A 24,819-nucleotide genomic window follows, 5' to 3' on the forward strand; every position below is an offset into this window, starting at 1 on the left:
CACTTACTCTTTAAGATCCACAACACTGCCTGTGTGGTGGTTTGAAAACAAATGGCACCAGTAGGGGGTGACACTACCAGGAGGTGTGGCTTTGCTGGAGTAGAAGTGGCCTTGCTGGAGCAAATGTGCCACTGTGGGGGTGGGCTTTGAGTTCTCCTATGTTCAAGGGATGTCCAGTGTGATGCCCAGTTGCTCCTCCTGCCTCGGATCAAGGTGTAGGCCTCTCAGCTACCGCTCCAGAACCACGTCTGCCTGCATGCTGCCATGTCCTGACGTGATGGTAAGGGACTAAAGCTCTGAAACTGGAAACTAGTCCTAGCTACGCTTTCCTTTATAAAAGTTATTGTGGCCATGGTGCCTCTTCACAGCAATAGAAATCCTAACTAAGAGAGCCTACAATTTTCCCAGGTGCAAAGCTCTTTGGAACACACATTCCTGTGCATACAGACAGGCACACACATACCTATACATGCACACAAAGGCACATACACACACATACAGGTAAATACATATTCATATACACTCGTACACAGGCACACAGGCACACACACAAACACACACACACACACTATGCTGGCTATTTTTTTTTTATGTCAGATTGACCCAAGCTAGAATTATCTCAATTATCTGAGAGAAGGAAACCTCGATTAAGAAACTGCTTCCATAAAATTGGGCTATAGGTAAGCCTGTAGGGCATTTTCTTAATTAGTGATTGATGCTGGAGGGACCAGAGTATTGTGGGTGGTGGCACCCCTGGGCTGGTGGTCCTCGGTCTATAAGAAAGCAGGATAAGCAAGCCATGAGGAACAAGCCAGTAAGCAGTATCCCTCCATGACCTCTGCATTAGCTCCTGCTTCCAGGTTCTTGATTTGTTTGAGTCCCTGCTTTGGCTTCTCTCAATGGATTGAGATTCAGGATATATACGCCAAATAAACTCGATCTTCCCTGGGTTTCTTTTAGTCATGGTGTTTCATCACAGCAACAGCAATTCTAACTAAGATTCATATTCATACACACATGTACACGCATGCATAGTCAACAGACATACTCATACACACACAGAGGCACACAATATACACTCATACACACGAGAGAGAGAGAGGAAGAGAGAGAGAGAGAGAGAGAGAGAGAGAGAGAGAGCGCCAAAGCTAACTGTAATAAGGGTGTGTTTGTAATCCCATCAGTTGGGAGGCAGATGTGGGAACATTTTCAAAACGTTGAGGCTATCCCAGGCTACATAATGAATTACAGGCCAGCCATAGCTACCTTGGTGAGATCCTGCCTCAAAAAAGTGGGGGGGGGAGATAATTTACAAGAGTATGTTTTAATCAAGAGAATCCATAGAAGTGAATCAAATTCATCAAGCAACTAAAAAGCTAATGAACTAATACATCTTTGAGACATGAAGAACACAGTACAATTATCCCTTAAATGTCTTCCTGTAACATCCGTGCCTCTGACCTTTGCAGAAAGTTTGCCTCGCACTACTCACCAGCTGGCAGCCTTCTAGGGAGCTGACGAGCTGGGCATTCTGGCAGGAGAGGATGGAGCCAGCGAGATTGAGCATCACACACACTGCAGAGAGCAGCATGAAGAAGGTGATCTGGAAGCAAACCAAACACAAATTGATTACCCACTTGGCGAGGCCTGGAGGGAAAATGGCGTGGTTTTCCAAACACGCTGGCTTGACGAAGTAATTACATGAACAATATTTATATGTTTTAAAGGAAAATGTGATTGTTTCTCAAGATGGCAGCTTCGTATTACCCTAAATAGCAAAAGGGAAAACTCTGAAAAGCCGTAGCAAGTTACCATGAATTTCTTTGGAACTTACGATTTAAATTTTGGAAGCTAAACCCGAAAGTACTATGCATTCCAGACGCTCAATAGGAACATGCCAGAACTTATTAAACAAACTTGAGGAAAGGAGTATATTGATTAGAAGGATGTTAAATTGATTTTGTTCAGTTTTTAGAGTAGAAAATTTTGTACATGTGCAAAAGAGAAGCGGATAAAGAGGCCCTGGGTACTCATCACCTATCCTCAGTAATCAACCAGCGCAGGGCCAGCTGTTCTTCACTACTATCCGTGGGAAATACCTGCCACAAATGGAATTCATATAGCCACACCTTAAATGTTTCAGTGGGTAGTTCTAAAGAATTGTGAGCCATTTTAAAAAATATTAGTGAAGCCGGGCGGTGGTGGCGCACGCCTTTAATCCCAGCACTCGGGAGGCAGAGGCAGGCGGATCTCTGTGAGTTCGAGACCAGCCTGGTCTACAAGAGCTAGTTCCAGGACAGGCTCCAAAGCCACAGAGAAACCCTGTCTCGAAAAACCAAAAAAAAGAATATTAGCGAAGTACTGTTGTCATGATTATTAAAACTGAACATTCAATAGTATCAAATTCTAGAATGTTCATCTCGCCTCACTTGTCTATTTTCCAAGCTTTGAATCAGATCACCCAGGATATAGTCGAGGTCTATAAGGTATGACAGCTATGAAATCTTCCCTTCTTTTCCCTTCTTTCCTTTCCTCTCCACTCCTCTTCCCTCCTTCCCTCTTTCCTCTCTCCTCTCCTCCTTTTCCCCTCTCTTCCCTTGCCTCCTCTTCCCTCTTCTTCCCTCCAGATAGGGTCTCACTACATATCCCATTCCAGCCTCAAACTCACAGTCCTCCTCCCCCTGCCTCCCAAATGCTGGGGAAATTCTAAATCCATGAGTTTCCATGTTAAAACTTACTGCGGAAACGAATTCATTAGCCCCACAGAGTGAATAACCAGGCCGAGTCTTATAAAACACCTCTTTGAGATCAAGAGTAATCTAAGTTAATATGATCCAAAGCAGGGAGAGTATACCAGAAAAACTTGAAGATATGCGGTTTTAACTTAACCCATCCATTCTTGGTCTTGCAACTTCTTCCAACCATGCCAGAACCCTCTGTCTTCTACATAATTGTGATTCACTTCACAGCACCATAAACAGCCTCAGAATAGCAATGCCCTTCCAAACACAGAACCGCACCATGGAGACGATTTAAAAGGAAGATCTCTTTGTGGCTTTGGGATGCATTCTACCAGGAACAGTCAAAAGTATGGCCTTGTAAACCCACATGTTCTCTTCTGTGTAGTTTCTCACCGTTTAGTTAGTGTTTGTAAGAATGCATTTCTTATTTCCATAGTAACTGACAGAGAGGAGGGGAGAGCCATATCCCTGGGACACTGGGCAGGGAGTAAACGCTGTTAAGATAACCTTTAGTATCAATCATGAGTTAGGTTTATATTGCAAGTGCTCATTCTGATGTTCGTTTCCTATAAATAATGAAAGAAGTGTAGACAGGTCAATTTGACACTGCATTGTAGGTGCTCGACTCGCCTTTGCTTCTCTGGCTTCCCTATCAAAAGGGCTGTCAGTCAAACAGTCAGCCATCCCACCCTTATGCTCACATTGACCATTTTGAACACTTCAGGGACACTTTGGAGAAACTACACAGAGACCATAGCTGCTTTCTCTATCTATCTCCTGAAGATACAGCCCCAGTCAGGACTGTTTCAAACAACGGACACTCAACTTTTTGCTATCATAAGTCTTGGTGAACTCTAGATAGCCTATTTTCCCCAGGCCAGAGAAGGAACACTTCTCCTGGTGGCCTAATAGGATTATTGTGACTGGTACAAAAGAGACAACACTGATTAGAGGAAGCACCAAACCTTATTCCTGTGACAAGTTTGCTATGATTAATGCACAGGTCTTTCCTCTGACTGTTCCGTCAGGCTATTTTGCTGATTGGTGAGTAGCTGGGGACATCTTCCTGCTGCCTCCCCTGCTGTTGCAACATTAGGCCCAGTACTACTTTAAGTGGGGTGTGCTGAGCCAGTAACACAGAGGAAGAAACAGTGAAGAAAGCAGCATCAGAAACGGTGGTGGTGAGGGCAGAGGCAATGGACAGCACCAGCAGTCATAGTGGGCACCAGCACACTGAGCTGCAGGTTTAGCCAGTGGCCAGCTGTTTGGTTTCTGGAGAAGGGGCAGAGCTGAGCAGGTTGCATATCACATTGCAAAACTGGCAGGCTAGCTACCTACCTCACAGCCAAAGAAGAGGCGGGGCAGAGTGATTAGCAGGCCCCGCTGCAGAAGCACAAGAGTGCCTGGCTGCACTGACAGCTGCAGAAGATGCAGAGTTGCAGGACAGTGGCAGCAGCTAAGAGCAGTTGCAGACCTCTCCTGAGTGGCAGCAGCTATGCTGGCAGGCACAGCGACAAGACACAGTAAACAGAGACCAATCGTAGCAGGGACAAGAGGGTGAGAAGGTGGAAAGAGGGTCGGAGGCTGAGGCCGAAGGACAGAAGGCTGGAAAGGGAGAATATGAAATACAGGCCCTGATTAAGAGTCCCAGAGAGCTGTGAAGACTTCTAGTAAGGATGTCAGACCCCCAGGTTCAGGAGCTGTAATATGAGTCTCTATCAAGGGCTGAGAAATTCTACTACTTGGGGCCTGCCCAGAAGTTGTGCCAATGGTTGCTAGCAAGGGCAGAGAAATCCCATATACCTGCAGCTACCCGAGTGCTAACACTTGTAGAGGTAAAGCCCCCACTACCTGAGGCCTATACAAGATGTTAACACTAGAGGGCGCCACTTTACTGTTGCTGTTGCTGCTGTGCTTGTCCTCAAAACCTCAAGGATTCAAATACTGCCCAAGCCCAGCACAGAAAGGACTCCCCTCACCCCCGATCCCAGACTTTCTATCTGGATAGAGTTAGACAGTGAACTGTCACTGAATGTTGATTCAAGCGTCTCAACTGTCAACAAAAATTTCCAAAGCACAGGAAGAAGCAGCACGGTATGGATAGTCACAGGAAAAGAAGCCACAGAAAACCTCTTGAGATAGCTCAGACAGGGCAATTTAGTTGAAATACTCTTAATGAACAGTCTTCACTATTCTGAAATTGCTGCAGGAAACCTTGGACACAGAACTAAAGGAAATCAGGAAAATGAGAGATGAGGAGAACCGAATGTCAACACAGGGGATACAGAAGGGAAAGAGACAGAAACTGCAGGTAGAAAGGGGCATGGTTGAATGCAGACACAAGGACCCTGGCTGCAGACTTCTGCTGTTGTAAGAAGCAGGGTGTGCAATGCAGGGAAGCCGAGGCCAGCCTGCCGGGGAGGAAGAGAAGAGAGGGGTAAAGAGAAGCTGAGCAACTTACACAAACTACCAACTACCAGTGGGGGCACCCAACCGATCACAGTTCTAGGGGAAGCAGAGAAGGTCAAAACAAACCTGAAGGACGGACTCATGGCTAAAATCTCGTGGTATTTGATGAAGACACGTGGTAGTAAGTTGTGAATACCTCAGAGTCTTCAGAGACGCAGGGAACCACAACTGAACTCACTATAACCAAGCCAGCAAAGCCCAAAGATGTGGAGAAAAAGCCTGGGAATGGCAAGATGCAACTCTTTACTCAAGAAGTAAGACTGAGTCAGACTGTTCTTTAGACGCCTTGGTAGGTTACGGGGAGCGGGATGGTATGTTTAAAGTTCTAAATGGAGGAAAACCTGTCAACCCAGGATATATCCTGCAAAAGTAGCCTTTACAACTGAAGACAAAGGTAAGATACTTCCAAACAAAGAAGAGTTAGTGTTCAAAGCAGTAAGGCATGGGGACCCTTATACTGAAATGAGAACATACTAGAGACTAACTAAAGCTATATAAAGAAGTGAAGATCCCTTTTAAAAAATTAAACATATTATGTGAAAAGGAGAATTACGTTTTTAGTCTATTATTTCTCTTTTGGTTTCTTAGATGGTATAAAAGGTATTAAACAAGTAAATGGTTATGCAGTGTTAACAGATTTAGTAACAAGGGAGTGAAACCAAGAAGAATAAAGTTAATAGATGCTGATGATATCAAGCTGGAACCAATCCCAACAAATGACCAGAAACTAAGGGTGTTGCTAAGGTTTGGATGTGAGTTGTGCCCCAAAGGATGAAGGTGAAGTTTGGAAAGTGGTAGATGTTTGAGAGGCAGAGCCAGGCTGGAGATGCTTGGGACTCTGTGAACACCTTGGAAGTGAACCCCAGTTTGTTCTACTGAGACCGAGTTGTGAAGAGAGGACTGGCCCCACTCTGCCCTCTGCTTCTTGCCTCTCTAGGTGATGCTGCCTCTGTGCTTGGGCCCCTAGGATGCCATTCACCATCAGGATTTAGAAACTGAGCCCAAAGGACCTATTTAATCTTGGGCTTTTCTGCCTTGAGTTCTAAAGCGAAGTATCCAGTGTCAGATACTTTGCTATAGCTACAAGAAATGACCAATATAGATGTTAACTATAATTTTCATGGTTAACACCAAAAAAAAAAAAAAAAACTAACTAAAAGATATGTGGCAGGGTCTGGTGATGGCTCAGAGGTTAAGAGCCCTGGCTGCTCTTCCAGAGGACCTGGGTTTGATCCCTAGCATTAATGGTGTCTCACAACGATCTCTAACTCCAATTTCAAGGTGTCTAGCACTCTCTTCTGGCCTTCGTGGGCAATGCACACACGCAGACAATCAAAGCACCCATAGGCACAACCAAATACATAAAAATAAATAGAACAGGGTAATTAAGATAAACAGTGAAAAGATATAATAGGGAATAATATACCACACCTGGAAAGTCTATCCAACCAAAATAAAGTAATTATTTTTAAGAACTGAGGGGTTAGGCATGGAGGGGATGAGAGGGGAGACTACTGAGATGACAGGAAAAGGGGGTGTTTCTGAGTGAGGTAGAATCCTAGTGTATAGGAAATTCCCAGAATCTACAGGATGACCCCAGATAAGACTCATAGCAATAGGGGATACGTAACCTGAACTGGCCATCTCCTGTGACCAGGCAAGACTCCCGGTGGAGGATTGGGGCACCAAATCAGTCACATAACCGTCGACCTACAGTCTGCCCTGTCTATGGAACATGCTGGGGTAAGGGTGGTGCAGATGCTGTGGGAGTGGCCAACCAGTGACTGGTCCAGCCTGAGACCCGTGCCATGAGAGGGGGCCCACCTGGAATGCCAGGACCTACAGGCTGGATGGTCCAAAGACCTAGGATAGAACCAAACACGACTAGCAAAAGAAACAAATAAAATAATATTTTTAAAAAGTCAATGTAATGATGCCTAATGACATTCTGTACACTCATGGATTGGTGCCTAGCCCATGTCATCAGAGAGGCTTCATCCAGCAACTAATAGAGACAAATGCAGACGGCCACAGCTAAACAGTAGGCTGAGCTCAGGGAATCTTTCGGAAAAGGGGCAGGAAGGATTGTAGGAGCCAGAGGGGTCAAGGACACCATAAGAAAATCCAAAGTCAACTGACCAGGGCTCACAGAGGCCCACAGAGACTGAACTGACAATGAAAGAGCCTGCATGGGACTTTTCTAGGCCCTCTACATATATGTTACAGTTGCATAGCTTGATCTTCCCGTGAGACTCTTAACTGTGGGATAAGGGGCTGTCTCTGACTCTTTTGCCATTCTTGGGACCCTACTCCTCACACTGGGTTGCCTTTTCCAACCTTAATATAAGGGGTGGTACTTAAGTCTTGCTGCAACTTGAAATGCCATGTTTGGTTAAAATCATTGGAAGGCCTGCCATTTCTGGATAGAAATGGAGGAAGAGGAAGACTGGATGGGGAGAGGGACTAGAAAGAGAGGAGGGAGGGGCATTTCAGTCAGAATGTAAATAAAGACGAGGGGGAGAAGGAGTAGAAAAAAAATCTTTCAGGGGTGGGGGGGTTCGAGACAGGGTTTCTCTGTTGCTTTGGAGCCTGTCCTGGAACTAGCTCTTGTAGACCAGGCTGGCCTCAAACTCACAGAGATCCGCCTGCCTCTGCCTTCCCAGTGCTGAGATTAAAGGTGTGCGCCACTGCCACCCAGCTAAGAAAGAAACCTTAAAACATGATGGTTTAAATACTTGATTTGCAGTCAGAAATATTATAGTATGTGTCTTTTAAAAAGAGATCTAAACTACATGTTACAAAGGAAGACTAACTTTAGACAAAAGACAAAAAAAAAATGTTTAAAAGGACAGCACAAGAAAACACCTGGTGATTAGAGGAAGAGCCAGCGAGGCTACACCAAGGTCTTTAAAATAGATAAAAAATTGTATGAGGACCATAAAATGTACCAAAAAAGGCAGTTCATGGAAACAGGCAACTATTATCACACCACATAAACACACACACTCAAACACCCACCACACAGACACCACAAAACACATACCACATACACACACACACAAACATAAAAGTAAGTCTTAGGATGGGAAGGAGATGCATAAGCTGCTGATACATTCACAAGCGATTAATCAGAAACCAAAATCCTAGCAGAGAGTGAGAAGTGCAGCCCCATCTCAGTTCCCAGTAAATTCTCCTGAGCACTTTAAGAGTTAATAACAATCGCACTTTTTCCAAACTTGGAGGAGACTCTGGAGCACCTCTTGTCATGCAAGGCTGCCATCATGAAACCAAACCTGGCAAAGAAAATTATAGTTACAAAAGTACCTAAGGAGACAGAAAATCCTTGGCCAATATGGAAAGATTGCAATATGAAGTCCACACTCTGGTCAAAGTGGAGCAAAGCAAGAAATCAACAGAAGACAAACAGCAATGGGTCTCTATCATGGCCTAGGGGGAATCGGCTTTAGAATAGCAAGAAAGTCAGATAAGCAACATAAATGCCTGAGAGACGTCCCAGCATCCAGCAAACACAGGGGTCATTTGTCCCACTGTGAGAATTCTTATCTTCAGAGACACAGCTAAAATATGTACAAGTAGCTGAACAGTAGTGGTGTTTGCCTTAATCCCAGCAATCAGAGGGGTAGAGGAAGGTGGATCTCTGTGAGCTTGAAGCCAGCATGGTCTACAGAGTGAGTTCCAGGACAAATAAAGCTACATGGAGAAACCCTGTCTTGAAAAACCAAAAAAAAAAAGTAAAAATGTACAGATGATATACAGAGACAAGGACAGAGAGACACAGTTGGAACAAAATTACCCGTGAAGCCAGGTGATTACATTGCTTTTCTACTTTATAGAATTTTCCAAATAAAATGTTTTAAAGACATACTTGGATTCCCTCCCCCATCGTCCCACCTCATAGGCCACATACTGGTAATCTCAGAACATTGGGTGCTCAGGAAACAGAACTGAGTTCAAGGAGAGCCTGAACAGGTTGTTGCCATTGGATTCATGCACATGTGTGTGCCTGTGTACACCCATGTGCATGTGTGTTGAATGAAGTCATATCACCTGGAGTGATAAGGCTTTCTCTAGGTGCCATAGACTGACTAACTGCCCCACCACCACCACCCAACAATGCCGAACCCTCCCTTGAGGGGTTTGATGGTCAAGGGAGTCAGAGAGACTCCATATTTATACTACTGCCATTGCCCTTGGCTGCTTGAACTAGATTTGACCTAGAAGCCTTCTCCCCGAAGACTATGAAGACTAGTGTTCACAGGACCAAAAGGAGCTACGAGAACTGCCAAGGGAGAAAAGCAGTAAATAGCCCAACCAACTGTAAAACCTATGAACCAGATTAATTCCCAGCATAGCAAGATATCCCCAAGCGTGCAACCGTGGCAGTCACTATCTTGGGGATAACTAAGAGTTGTCTAATTGAACTTAATAAGATAAATGAACCCAGTAAGATAAGAGCGAAGCCATACTTGATACTATAAAGCCAGCCAACAACTTCTGGCTGGTGAAGATGAGAACCCCAGGCAAGAAATACTCCTGCCCCTTTCTTTAATCACCAGAGTTCCTGACTGCATTCTAAACCCTTATCCTCAGCACACAGATAAGCACAGCAGCCCTCTCAGCCCTCATCAATGCCGCTTCTTTCGGCACCAGATGGAGACCACAGGAATCAATCTACAATTGACCAGAATGCAGAGAATAGCTCAACACTGGGTGCTCAACCTCTATTGACACATCTACAACACAACCACTACACCCAGGGCTCAGGGGACAGCACAGAAGAGGGGGCAGAAAGAGTGTAAAAGCCAGAGGACCCGGAGGTCTGCTGTGAGATGGGTCCTCTATGTATGACGGGGAGGCTGCACCCATGAAACCTTAACACTATGACTGCCTAAACAAGTCCCCAACATGACAATAGCAGTTGGCACAGCAATACAGATGGGGGAAACTCACAGGCCTCACTGCAGATGAAGAACTGCAGGATATTAAATGATGGTGGAGAGAGGGAGAATTCATTTCCTTCAGGGATAAAGTCCCTAATTGATTGTCTAATCCGATTGGTCAGTCTGATGTTCTCAGCAGGCTGCACTTATATAAACAGTGTGTGTGGGGGGGGGGGGAACAGTAGGAACTGGAGTGGGCATGGGGAGGGACAGAAATGATGTCAATATAGCACTCACGTATAAAATTACCAAAAATAAAAAATACCTCCATAATTAAGATTAGCAAGAACTTTACAAAGCATAGTACAAATTCAGGGATTACGATGCCAACAAGACACATTAAAGCCAGATATGTATGGCAAAACAAAAGCCCAGATGATATTGGCAACTAGATTCAGCAGTGAACTAATATGCAAAGGCTACAGATATCTCCTGAAAAATCAATGCACAGAAAGAACGTTTGATGTTTAAAATCTGATGCTCAGATTGGAGAGAAGCTAGCATCACTTACGAGCAGCAGGTAAGTGGATGCCACAGTGAAGTATGACAGACCCACTACAGAGCTGTGAAGGCCCAGTGCTCACAAGGGCTTCAGACTGTGGGATGACTGGCAAAGACAAAATAAGAACTGTCTAGATGCTTGATATGCACTCGAGAGCCATTTGGTAAATATCACTGGTAATTGTTAGCTTCTGGCTTGGATTCCTGAGGTAGCACACATATGCCAGCCAAAGCAGAATGCTGGGAGGAGCCTGTCCAGCAGTTAGGGGGGTGTTACTCTCCCGTCATGAAAGGAAATAAAAACAAATGAATCAGCTCATGCATCTACCCTGATAAACTCCAAAAACAGTTGGTTGACAACAGCCATGATCAAGGACACAGGACATTCACATAAACTGTAAAAGTCCACAAAAAGAAACCATGTATTCTCATGAACATGTACATACAAGTAAAGTTATAAAAACATATAATGGCTTGATATGCAGCCCGGGAATCTGGTGAGAAAGAAATGATGTAAGAGCTTGATCTACCCTCTCATGTAGCACCGCATCTTGAGCAAACCAATCAGACAGTCAACTGTGAAGATCTCAAAAAACCGAGATACCATTATTGTATGACAGTTTTACCTGAGACTATGGGTACAGATGACAGCATACGCACAACACACCTGAAAGCTGACTCAGAAAGGTCAGGGGGCCAGTGGGCAGAGGTAATTCATACGCTGACATAAAACACTTACCAAGAAAAGCGGGACTTAAGGAAAACCTAATCCTTGTTTTAAAATCTAATCTACTCATACTGCTTTTGTCAATTTGACATAAACCAGGGCCATCTGGGAAGAGGGACCCTCAGCGGAGAAAACACTGCCATCAGATTGGCCTGTGGGGCATTTTCTTGATTGCTGATTGACTTGGAGGGCCCAGCTCACTGTGGGCAATGATATCCATCCAAAGGCAGGTGGTTCTGAGCTGTATAACAGGCTGAGCAAGCCAGTGAGCATTTCTGGCCTCCAGGTCCCTGCCCAGACTCCCCTCAGTGATGGACTACAGCTATGGAATAAACATACCTCTCCAAGCTGCCTGGTCACAGTATCCACAGCAGGAGAAAGCAAACTAGGCCACTATTACCAACACAAATCAACTCTCGGGAGCCCTTCTCAGTCCTCCACACCTCGTAACTACCACAAATGAACCTCCAGTTCAAGGGTGATGAAAGTCACCTGCCCTCCCCTGTGCCCTTGGAAAGTATCTGCCGCCTTTGATGAAGAACCTAGAGCAACTCTCCTCAGAACAACTGTGCTCACTGCACGTGTCCAGTGTTTGGTCGAAATCTATTTAGAACCCCAAGGGGACTGTCGCTTCTGGCTCATCTATAGCAACATTGAATTGTTTTCTCCAGTTGACACGAGTTCAAAACTCACCCCAAGGGAACCAGCCTGACCTTTAATTCAAACTGAGTAGGTCAGATGACCTCCAGTTCCATCCTGTTTCTGTGCTGTGCCACACTGGTCTGTCTGGGCTGCCCTCACCAGACAGCACACGAAGCTCTTAAAAGAACTATTCAGATATGCTAGAGAAGAAAACGGGGAGAACTTCCGAGCCCCAGAACTTGTGACCGTTCTAGGAGTGACCCAGCATGACATGAAGACCAAAAAGAAGCTCAAAATCAAGAGTAAAAGTAGGGTATAAAGTGACTAAATTCACACAGGCCCTTTGCTGAGGTTTACATTAACTTCCATATCTATTCACGACAATGGCATACTCGATATGGGATTTGGCCCGTTCCATAGAAACACAAGCTAAATCCTTGGGGTAGGACTGGGATCTGCACCCTGGCAGTGTGATTCCCAAACAGGTATGGTTAGTCACTGTGACAATGTTTTATAAACCTGAGACCTACAACTTGCTCCAATATACACACTCATGCACTTCTGCAACCGCTGACCTTAGTATCGTGGTAAACAACGTTCGGGATCAGACGTTTTCTTAAGAGGCACAATTTCTAACAGAGAAACAACAAAAATAATGATGAACTGACTCAAAAGCACAGTATTTATTATAAACAGAAAAAAACCTTAAATGGCATCCGCTGGGTAACAGTATTAATTATGAATATAAAAATATCAGAAAACACATCAGGTAGATTGTTTGAAACCAAACAGTGCTCATATCCATACAAAATATGTATTCTTAAAGTTGTGTAGACATGAGGCTAAAACAACTGTATTTCTATTTGCAATTTCAAAAAGACTTTTTCTCCCTCCCACCCATGAACTAGAATAAGAGATAATAGCTATTTTGCTGCCTTATCTTCTAGGAAAGCATCAAAGCAATTAACCTAAGTGTTCTTATATGTTTGACATCATACAATTTCCCAGTTACGTTTAGAAAGCTAGAAAACGCTTTAAACAATAAAATAAAGATTTTTCCCAACTCTTCGGCAATGAAAAATGAAAGCCCCAAACCATAATAAAACATCAAAACCCTGCACAATATCCTAAGGCTACATGATAGTTACACTCTGCAGAATCAAGCTTCCTCCAACCCCCTTGCCCTGTTCTTTTCTCCTGGGTTTCGGGAGTTCCTCAGACTGCACCTCAAGAGTTCAAGAGGACGTGGTTGAAGCACTAGCTGCAGGTCTGGCCCTATTCTCCTCATCCGCCAAGGCCTCGCAGTATTGTGTGGGCCAGTCTTTGGGGTCCTGATTATGGACTTTGGCCACAAACTTAAGAACTTTCATCTTGCTGGTTTCCAGGTTGGTTCGCGGGCCCCACTGAAGCTCATAGTCCACAGGATCGGTGTGGGGTATCCTCCGGTACTCCAGGTAACGCTGCCGCACAAAGTCTTCAGTAATGAGTTTCTTTGGGTCACCAAAAATTAAATGCTTCTTAGTGGGGTACACCCCGAGCCGCCGCAGAAAGTCCCAGACCTCGGTCTCGGTGATGGTGTTGCCTTTCATGAAGATGAGCCCCAGGACTATCATAAGCAGGCCCGTGGTGGGTGTGCCCTGGTCGCCCCTCACTTCGGCGTCCTCCTCCACCGGCTCCAGCATGTTGATGAGGATGTAGGTGTGGCTCTTGGGCTCCAGCTCCACCAGCTTGTACCCGAACACGTATTGTAGGCGCTCGGTGGCCAGCTTCAGCAGGTTGGGGTACACGTCCCGGTAGTCACCCACCACGTGCTTCAAGATGTCGGTGCGCTTGATGGGGATCTTCTTCTGGTCCTTGATCAGCAGAAACTGCACCAGCTCGGCCACCTTCAGCTCCATCTGCTTCTGGGTGCGCGGCCCCACGGCGGTGGCCGACAGGGAGGCGCGGGAGCCCTGGGACGAGCCGCCCGTGCCGCGGGACGTGCTGGGAGCCTCCTCGCCAGCGTCTTCCCACTCCCGCTCCCTATTGGTCTGCGTGCTGGGCCGGCCGCGGCCCCTGGGTTTCTGCAACATGTCACCGGGCCGCGGAGACCTAACCAAGTCCACCTTGCAGTAACAGCCAGAAGCCTGTGCTCAGCGCGCCCGTAAGGTTCAGGGCGGAAGAGCGGCGCACGTGTGACGTCATATCGCCTGCGCGCTGCGTCCCGGAGGCGGAGCGGTACAACCGGGAGTCAGACTGAGGGGGCAGGGCATCCGCGCTGCTACCGCGCTTGCGGAAGGTCTTGGCCGTGGCTACCGTTTCTGGGCTCCATCCCCGGTTTTAATGAGTATCGAATGGTGTTTATGAACTCATATAAATAGAAAACAAGAACCAAACTCCTCGGCAAGTGTACGGCCGGATTCTAGGGCACACCGGTTTAGGCGCGCTTCATAGTTTTTAAGTTAGAAATTTGTATATGGCGCACAAAGGATAAATGTGTGGGGTACGGTGGGGGAGGGGTTAAATAAAGTTTAGAGAAAGACCTGGGAAATAAAATGAAACCGTTTATTTGTGTACCAAATGAGGACATGAAAGACCAAGAGGACTCCGTTTGGGTGCCTTTCCTAAGCACAGCCATACCCCCAGGCCAGTTAATTTCTAAGCAATCCCTTGGAGTCTGGAGGGAAATAATTCTCTAAAGCAAGATTTCCCCCACTATTTCCAGAATCAATTCTCTTCATTAAGCTTTACCCATAGGAGTATGAGAAAATACATATTAGCATTGCCAAAAATGTGTTTTATCTTGGTATGTGAGCTGACCTTTTGGAAGACATGTTTGAGAAAACTGCCTTGGACATATACCCATAATTTTAGCAGAAACGTGATGTTAGAGGAAATGCTACCCCCAGAGACACTTGCTCTCTCGAGAGGATACCATTTAATTTATGTTACCAGTGATTGGGATTAGCGATAATGTCGTTCTCTTGATTTTAGTTCTTAATACATAAGCTTTAAAAACGCAATACGAGAGAAGAGCTAGCATCCCTTACAATTTGCAATGTGTGCGGTTTGTAGATGGTTTAAATTGTGCAACTCTAATAGACAAAATGAGCCATTTCATTAACTCAAACCATCAGCAGTCTGTTGCCATTGCTGCTACAGATCTTAGCAAATGTGTTTCTTCTCCATTTACTGACAAAGAAACTGAGCTTTCCTGTCTTTTTAAAGCTACAAAGAAAATAGGTAAAACTGTTCAAAGAACGAATTCAAATTGATTTCCTCTTTAATGCAAATATATTCAGAGGAAAGCAATTTGGATCACATTATCTGAATAATAACATCAAAACATGGTCTTATTAAAATTTCATTAAATGTAAGCAGCATAAAATTTTTGTTTATAATTCAATATGAAAATGCAGAATGATAATGGGACCTGCAATGCAAATATAAAATTCCATTCCATATTGTGATGCAAGTATTCGGAAACTTAGTGAGCTATGAGCAGGAACTTTCTGTTCCACGCAGGGTCCAACAAGACATCAAGCACTGGTGTCAGTTTCAGAGGCTGCCATAATCAGAATGTGTCCTCCGAAGCTCACATGCAATCCCCAATGTAGCAGCACAGTTGCTTATTGAGTGAATGAATGCCATATTCTCTGTAATGGGCTAAGAGTGAGTCTATTTTGCCATTGTAGTCTCTCACCATCTCATAATATAGTGACCCTCAACAGATGTGGCTTCCTGCTCTTGACCTCCCAACCTCCAGAGCCATGACTGAAATACAACCCTGCTCTTTCCAAATTATTCACTCTACGGTATTCTTTTACAGCTACACAAAAATGGATTTATGTAAACTAAATAAAGCATCACACCATGACATTCTCTTTTATTTATAGTGAGTCATTCATCTGCTCCAGTTCCCCTGCAAATTGAAATCTGTATTTAAGTTCATAGAAGCCTCCTGCAATCTAAAATTCTGCAAAAGGTCCTTTCAGAAAGGACCTGTTGTGCCTTAAGCCAAATAATTCCAGCGGCCAAGAGATAAGAGAGAAGTGGGAAATAGGATGAGAGCTGTTGTCGGCAATCAGGCTGGTTTCTGGTATTTTCCGTGTTAATTTCTTCACAAAGTACCACAGACAGAGCTCCAACATTCAGGCTAGCTCCCAGCACTACAAACTTCAGCATCTTTTAACAGCGCCCCCACAAAAACAACAGACGATCATGACCCAAAACACATGAAGAAAAGACACCAGTTTTAAGTCTTAAAACACCTTTCTCCATGCTGTCCAGAAAGGCAGTGAGAAAACACGGACGTGGAACAAGGTTACTAAAGTGGAGATTAGAATTTGCAATGAGAAAGTCCACCTCAAAGAGACAATGGAGGCCGTGGAGGCTTGGGCAGAAGCTATGACAGTAATAATACTGATAATGGCAAATGGCAGCGGCTAATGCCTTTACCAAGGTAACTGTAGCTGGGAGGTGGTGGCGCACGCCTTTAATCCCAGCAGAGGCAGGCGGATCTCTGTGAGTTCGAGGCCAGCCTGGTCTACAAGAGCTGGTTCCAGAATAGGCTCCAAAGCTACAGAGAAACCCTGTCTCGAAAAACCAAAAACCAACCAACCAAACAAAGGTCAGTGCAAATACTGCTTCTTTAGTCCCACAACAACCCTGTGAGGCGTTTAATCACTTTCACTCACGGAGAGGCAGATGTGTGAAGCGTAGACACGGTGACCTTGAAGAAATAAAGCTTTGGCAGCAGGGAATTCAGACTACACACCTGGAAAAGCTACTGACACTCCAAATCTCACCTTCCAGACCAACAATATGATACCACTAATCCTGGATTCAAGGAATTAGCTGAGCTGTGCTTGCTAAGTACCTAGCACAGGGTCTAGCAGGGTGTTTAATTACCACTCGTTTCCTTCCAGAGGGGTTATGCTAATGATAATTCTGAGGATGATACAAAGTTGTGCATGTGTAAAAGATGGGAAATCTTACTCTCTTGGAGGATCCTTGTCGGGCCGCAGAATTAAATTCATGAGACAGGATTTTAATTTTAATTTGAGTTTTGTAATCCTGGGGGTCAAATCTGGGGCCTCACATACATTAGGCAAATGGCTTACCACTGAGCTAGTCCCACAGACCATGAGACCCATTAATTAGACGAAAGCACACACCTTTAATCAAAGTGCTACCAGACACCATTGCTTTTTTTTTTTTTTTTTTTTTTAATGAAACAAAGTTTCAAAGAAGTGGTGAGACCTGGATGTTTTTGTATTTGAACAAAGAGAAATAATTGTGGAAATGTAACTCAGTTCTGTAGGAAGGCTAAAAGGATGTCCAGAGATTTCTTGGCCATGACCCAGTAATGTTTCTTTTCTGTCTGTGCATAGGCACTTTGCCCTTGGAAATTTTCCTGTTTTAAGGAAGAGAGGAGCTGAGGCTGCCCTTCTTGCATCTGCTGCTTTTCACGTGTTTTAGCTCAAAGTAACCCTCCTGCCAAAGTGCCGTATTCGGGGTGGCATGTTCTGCTAATCTGAGCTAGAAAGATGTTCATCTCAGAGGAGCATGTGCACATAGAAAAATCAGGAAAAGGTCGCTGTGTCATTAAGGCTGCACACTTTGAGAAATAGAAAGGCTCCTTTTTGTTTGTTTGTTTGGAAGATAAATGAAAGTTGTCTCCTGGGTGAAGCCCCACTCTGCAGTGACATAATGCTCTGCCCATTATGTGGCTCAAATTTTTTAGCAAATTCGATGTGATTGACAGACGGTAAGTGAAACTCTCTGTGGAAGCCTCGAAGTCAGCAAGACAAATCATTAAAACAGAAAAGAAATTTTCAGATGCCTTGTGTTAGTGACCTTTTTGCATTTATCATCAGACCCCAAGCACAGGGGGCAAAATAAAAATTCTTGGAGGCAAACCCCCACACTAGCTAAGATTTCAAAAGCACCAAGCAAGGCTACGCAGCACGCTTTAAAACATCTCTAAGTAATTAAATGCTGTCTTCGATCTCCTTGGCAGCGAACGCCTGCCAACAAGTTCTAATCATCTCCATTATCTACTACAGGGTCCTCTCCATTCGCTGATATTTCTCATAGAACCAGAAAAAAGATTTGAAATCGGTGCTAAAAACAGGCGAGGACCTTTGGGGAAGACAGGGGACGATGAAAGCAAGCAGTAAGCACGCACGAACGGCTTCCCCGCCTTTTCGAGGCGGGGGCGTGGGGGGGGGGGAGGACGGGACAGCGTGCAGCAGGTGTGCGAAGGAGCTGCTCTTGGTGCTAAATAACAACCACAGCAATCAAGACACCTTAAAGGGCTCAATAAAGTTCTTCACGTCGGCTCACTGTGTCTACCCATCCCTAACAAGATCCTTCAGGCTGATCCACATGGCGGACCGCACAGAACATTTTGTTCCTCGTAAAAGTTGATCAAGCCTAGCAGAGCTTTCCGTGGCTGGGGAGATAGCGCCTTCCGACTTCCACAGCCACTTGGCACAGAGCCTCTGATTGAGCTCTCTTTTCAAGAAATAGAAACTCGCAGTTACCAAGGGCCTTGATTAAAAGCATTAAGGTGTATTGAGTTACGATCTCAAATAGGAATAAGACTTGATTTGTTTGCTTGGTTTCTTCCTCCCACTACAATTTTTCCCCCTTTGGAAATTGCCTCTTTCACCTCTAGGAGACCTTTATACTACTCTTTCTTCCATTGTTGGTGCACGTGATTTGGGTCAAACATGGTGATTATGGCATTCAACCAGCGTTTTTCAAGGGGCACTCAGATGGTTCCTCTTCCCTGTGCTAACAAGCTGAAGGGCAACATATACCTCTCTGTAGTTTGTCAAAAAAAAAAAAAAAAAAAAAAAAAACAAACCAAAACAAAAAAAACCCCTCCCCCTCATGATGGTGATGCCAACTCAAAAAGATACCGAAGAGGTGGAGAAATAGTTGAAATAGTTCAAATCCTGCCGTCTGAATCTCCGCGCCCTGAGTTTAAGGTGAGACCCTGGGCATCTTTCACCTAATCTGCTTTGAGCTGCTCTCTGGCCCCTGAAACGGAATGAGTTTTAGCTAAGTCTGCAGATACACCAAATGTCCAGGGGAAAAAGAATGCAGGGGCAGGAGACCCTGGTGCACAGGGACAGGATTGGGGGTAGAGAAGGTGGACATCTCCCCTGGAGACCTCTTAATACCACGGGAAGGTACTGAATACAATCTCACACAGAGTTCTGTGGCTGGGGAATTTGCTTATATTTTACTTGTTAGGAATACGGATGCGGGGGCAAGCAATGAAGGGCCACACTTGTATGTACTTTCTAGCCACTTCCCCCTGGAGTTTCAGACAGCTTGGAGGATACCGTCATATGGCACTTAATGACAGAATCTTGGCAGGTGAGTTTTGTCATTGGGTAGACATAGGTGGTGTAATCTCATAGGACCACCATGGCATCTGAGGTCCACGGCTGACTGAAATGTTATATCGTGTGATACATGGCTCCACTTTAACCTACCTGCTACTCCAGACTGTTCATGTTTTGACCCAAAGCATTTCTCCACAGGCCCCAGCATGCAAGAAACAGGGCCTCATTCTTTTAAAGCACATTTTTGCCTGCAGTGGAACTGTGCTCACAAGGCAGGGGCACCAAAGAGAAGTGCCAAGGCTAACAGCGCAGATGGTTTTTATGAAAACCATATACATTGAGGTGGAAAATAAAAGTCAGCAGAGAGAAACAGATAAAATGTCCTAAGTATGAACAAACACCAATAAAAAAATAAAAATAATAAAAACTATCCAAGGCGTACAGGAGGATCCTGTGTATACATGGCTATTGGTCCCCAGGGAGGCAACTACAAACAGAAGTAGATGGAACTGGAATCCTGGAACATGGTACATTTACACAGCCCATGTCTCTGGTTCCACATCCTTTCTGGCTCTCTCCCTTTGAGTAGCAAGCTGAATGGCATCTTTCAGGGTTAGAATGAAATAATCGGGGGTCATGGGTTCTCCAAGGTCTGCAGAGGCCGAAATAAGCAAAGCCTCCCCTGCGAGAGCTTGGGTGCTGGTTGTGAAACCAGCTAGCCACTTTCTCAGGTCAGGGGAGACCTGAGAGTATTTGTTAGGCTGTAGGGCCTGTACTAGCAGAAGTTTATGTTCCTTTCTGAGAACAACTACAGCCATCCCTTCTTTGTGGATGTGCTCCCCCCACCCTCCAGTGCTGGACTATTGACTAACAGCACCTTACGGGCAAATGGAAATATACCAGGACTCGAGGTTTGGAGGGAAAGCAGTTTCCGTCAGAAGTCTTAGGTTACAAGAAGCCTCACCATGAGGCTGGCATCCTCAGTGCCAGAGACTCCTAGGGTTCTCATTACCCATCAGCCTAACCATTTTCTGGTGATTTCCAATCACATGCTCCAACACCAAAAGGGAGAAGTGCAACATCCCTGCATAGGGGATGAAGGGACTGATCCCTCGTGACAGGTGGTCCAAGACCATGAAGGAATGAACAGGGAAACTGGCAAACTTTAGCCACCCTGACCAACCTCTGATCCCAGCAGAGGGGAAAAACCTAAATAATACATCCAGAATGAAAGTACAACATCACTACTGACTTAAAAGAAACTATTTATATGGAAATGATAAGAACTATGCAGTGCACCAGCAACACTTTAACCAAGGCTACTAATGTAGCATTACACAAGCACAGATCTGTCGAGGGCTCATCTGTGCTTTAGCATAAATTTGTAGGTTTAAGTTCTATTCTTGGTGCCCTAGACTATAACGATATATGGAGGTCGATTTAACTTACATATACTAAGCTAAAATGGGGCACTTAGGATGAGTCCTCAACCGGTAGGACGGGTGCCCTTACCAAAGGTGAGAGATCGGTACACGCCCAAAAGAAAAAGCCATAAGACAGCAGAGTGAGGAGTGGCCATTTCACATGCTAAGCAGTGTAAAGATCAGGAGAGATCAAACCTTCATCTTTGATTGTGGCCTCCAGATATATAAGAAAGATTTCTAGTGTAAAACACAAGCCTGCAGTGTTGTGTTACAGTAGCCAACCAATGAACAGATAGAGCCAGGGAACAGAGTAGAGAGTCCAGGAATAAAGTCTCACCTTCACCATCAATGTTCAGAAGGGGCTAAAAGAATCCAATAGATTAACAGCAAATGATACTAGCCACACTGGACAGTGCATAGCAAAGAGAATTTTGACCCTGACCTTACGTCATGCACAAAACAAAGCAAAGCGGGTCAGTCCCACGCCAATTAGAGCTGGCACTATAGAACTATAGACTGAAAGAAGGAAGTTCGTGTGACCTCAACATGAGCAGCATCTTTTAGATACAAGACCAAAAGCATAGCTGATAAGCGAGAAGACGGAAAAGACTGGGCCCGGAGGTGCAGGCTGTAAGCCCAGCGACGTGGAGCGTACCTCATCAAGGGTATGACTTGTGGTGTGATGGAAATTCCAGAAATTTAGAACAAGGAGCAATAGCCGTAAATATGCTAAACGAACTCCAAAGGAGTACTTTCGGCAGGTATAGTTTATGGTGCATTCATGGCAACTCAATAAACCTTATCTTAAAAAACAACAAGTTAAGGCTAAACCAAAAGTCTCTAATAAGCCTAGTGACATGAAACAGGATAATAAACCAGCATTGAGAACCATCAAGTAGATCAGGTCATGTGCTCAGACTTTCTGCATTAACAACAATGAAGAAAATTTAAATGATAAAATCAATCAAAATTCAATGAAGGACAGTCTCCTGTGGGAATAATGATTTCAGTCATAATCAGCAAGCACGGTTATTTACATTTTAGATTAACTCTAAAATAGGCACCTTTAAAATATGCTGCACTGTTTAAGAAAAGTGATTTTGTTTGAGTTTTTGCCACCAAAAACTGGTTTGAAAAAAGTGGTTTGAACCACTTCCTATGGGTTCAGGCAGAAAGTCTCAAACTGGTTAGGTATCAGCCTTTCCCTACAGAAAGGAGGGTCTGGGCAGGTAAGATATCTCAGTTTTAAAGCACATTATTCTACGAAAGAATTCAAAATGAAAAACCACAGATGTGTACTGGAAGAAATTAAAAGCCATTCTAATAGTTAACACTTAACTATTAGCATTGTGTGTGTGCGTGTGCATGCACCCGTGAAAGTTTATGTGTATCACATGTATGCAAGTGCCTGTGGATTGGAGTTACAGGCAATTGTTAAGTTGGTTTTAGGAACTGAACCTGAATCTTCGGCAAGAGCAGCAAGTGCTCTTAATCACCGAGGCCTCTCTCCAGCCCACCTAATTCCCTGTTCCTTGGGGGATTCACTGGAGGTGTCGGGTGAGCTATAATGAGTTTCCTATCTTGGTTCTATCTTCATTTGAGTGCTAACACTGTGACTTCTAGAACAAAGAGCTATTTCTCCTTAGAACTACCCAGGAAGCAGACTTCAATAAGGACGGTGACAGTCCTTGAGGAACTGGAAATGGAAGCTCTGGCTGCCCCCCTGGTTTAAAAGCCATGCACACCAGCAGGCTTTTATGAGTCCCATCCACTAGCCCAGCCTTAGCACAGATTGTAGAGAAAGGGAAACATGAAGGGTAGGTGGCAGACTGAGTTATGGACACACTGTGGGCCAGTGCTTCCCAGGTGGTGTTTAGCCACTGCTAAGAAACCACCTGCTACCTGGAAAAAAATCCCCCACCTATTGGGCTGGAGAGATGGCTCAGCACTGGCTGCTCTTCCAGAGAACCTGAGTCCAATTCCCAGTACTCACATGGTGGCTCACAACCCTCTATAATGGGATATAATGATGCTCATGACACATGGTTTAAAACTAAATTCGCTCCCCATGTTTCTTAGGCACATTTTTAAATTCCACACACAATACTGAAGAAACCTCTACTGTAGTTAAAAAAAAATCCGCAAAGCAAAACCAAACAGCTATTTAAGTAGAGTGAATTAAGTAAGTCACACAGAATTACATGCACATCTGCTCTCATCTGGCCCAAAGCTTCACATGTTTCATGTACCCATGTGCCATCTTGAATGTCCCCCAAAGGACATGTGCTAAGACTTGCTTCCCAGGTCACTGTGAAATCTGGTAGAGCCTTTAGAAGGGGCACAGGGGGAAGAAGGATTTGCAGGGGTAGGGTGAGGTGGGGGTGTTGCCCTTGAAGGGGGTGTTGGAATTTCGCTGCCTCAGTTTGTCTGGTCCCTGATTACCATGAGCAGAGCAGTTTCCTCTGCTGTGGACTCCCCAAGGCTGTACTGTCTCTCTACAGGCCCAAAGGCAACAGAGCCAAGCAACCTGGAACTAAACATTAGGGTTAGGGTCTCCTCACTAAATCGTGTTCCTCGGCTTTAATAGATCTCGGTGACAATTATTTCCTAAGTATGTCATCTGAGACCAATAAGGCTCTGTGTGTAGGGAAAACACAGTGACCATAAATGAGAAAGATTGGGAAAAAAGAAAGACAGGGAGAAGCCTGCCCACTTAGCTGACTGACAGGTTTGTGTTTCCAAGCCGCCCGTTTGGCAGCTCACAATGCACTACAGTAACAACGATGATTACTCTTTTGCCTAATGTAGACAAACAAATGTAACACTGTCTCCCCCAAGACCAGCCACAAGCCGTGCATACACCAATGCATGTGCTTTCTCTGGAGGCCACAGCTTAGGAGCACTCTGCTTTGAATTGGAGCAGAGCAGGGGCTCCTCTGTTATGCCTCATGTTCTAGGGGACAAGAAGTAAAGGTCTTACAGAAATCTGATCACTTTTTTTTTTTTGTTTTTCGAGGCAGGGTTTCTCTGTAGTTTTGGATCTTGTCCTGAACTAGCTCTTGTAGACCAGGCTGGCCTTGAACTCTACAGAGATCCACCTGCCTCTGCCTCCCTAGTGCTGGAATTAAAGGCATGCGCCATCACGGCCCGGCCCCTGATTTTCTTAGTATGAAAATAATTCAAACAAGAAAACTGGTGCCCAAACTCCTCGTTTTCATTTTGATGTACATACAGTTCATAGTGTAAATCCTGGGACATGTGTGTATGTGACTCTGAAATACCCCTGGTGGATGGGGTCACTTCTACCACAGAATTAAAAGGTCTACCCCTAACTTCCTGCGAACATGTAAATTTCATATGCTGGCTAGCAACCTTACTCCATTCATCAGTTATAAACTTTAAGTGGGAAATCACTAGAAATCTACCATTAAAGGAAACTAATTTCTCCCCAGATGCTACTGTGTTTGCATGGCATGGTTTTTATTTTTAATTAGTGCATATTAACTATACAAGACAACGAGTTTTGTTTAACATTTTCTTACACCTATAAATTGTTCTCCGATCATGTTTGCTCTTTCAACCTCCTCTTCTGAATCTCTCCCTTCCTGCTGGTCCCATTCCTGAAAGAGATATTTTGGTTGCTGTATGAAGCTGTCAAAGCTGTCAAAAAGCCTTGAGAAGGAATGAATGAAGAGAAAGAAAGGAAGGAAGGAAGGAAGGAAGGAAGGAAGGAAGGAAGGAAGGAAGGAAGGAAGGTGAAAGAAAGGAGGGAAAGAAGGAAGGGAGAGAGAGAGAGAGAGATAGAAAGACAAACATTCCAGGGAGTAAAGAAACTTAATCTCAGTAAGACAAAACAAAGGAAGTCGAAAGTTTGGGTAAGAAAGAGGCAGAAAGTGGAAGATGAGGGAAATCCTGTAACACCAGGGAAAATGCAAAGATGGCAAAGGAAAACACCTATGAGCAGCTCTGCTGAGGAAGTGAGGGAGAGACAGCCCTGTGGGTGAGACTCGCGTT

At 44.7% G+C, this 24,819-nt stretch overlaps 2 protein-coding genes across 2 annotated transcripts in view; both read right to left on the minus strand.

The window, feature by feature from the left end:
- Fam189a1 (family with sequence similarity 189 member A1) overlaps nt 1–24,819 on the minus strand; it is a 403,077-nt gene that overhangs the window by 102,484 nt on the left and 275,774 nt on the right. The window contains exon 3 of the mRNA XM_038313821.1: nt 1,493–1,603. Within this exon, the coding sequence (XP_038169749.1) occupies nt 1,493–1,603 (111 nt within the window). The remainder of the gene's footprint in view (nt 1–1,492; nt 1,604–24,819) is intronic.
- On the minus strand, nt 12,695–14,214 carry Nsmce3 (NSE3 homolog, SMC5-SMC6 complex component). Its single transcript, XM_038313822.1, has one exon. It carries the CDS (start codon nt 14,111–14,113, stop codon nt 13,277–13,279), a length of 837 nt encoding a protein of 278 aa, XP_038169750.1. The 5' UTR covers nt 14,114–14,214; the 3' UTR covers nt 12,695–13,276.

This window comes from Arvicola amphibius, chromosome 12 (assembly GCF_903992535.2).
Source record: "Arvicola amphibius chromosome 12, mArvAmp1.2, whole genome shotgun sequence".
Taxonomy (NCBI): domain Eukaryota; kingdom Metazoa; phylum Chordata; class Mammalia; order Rodentia; family Cricetidae; genus Arvicola; species Arvicola amphibius.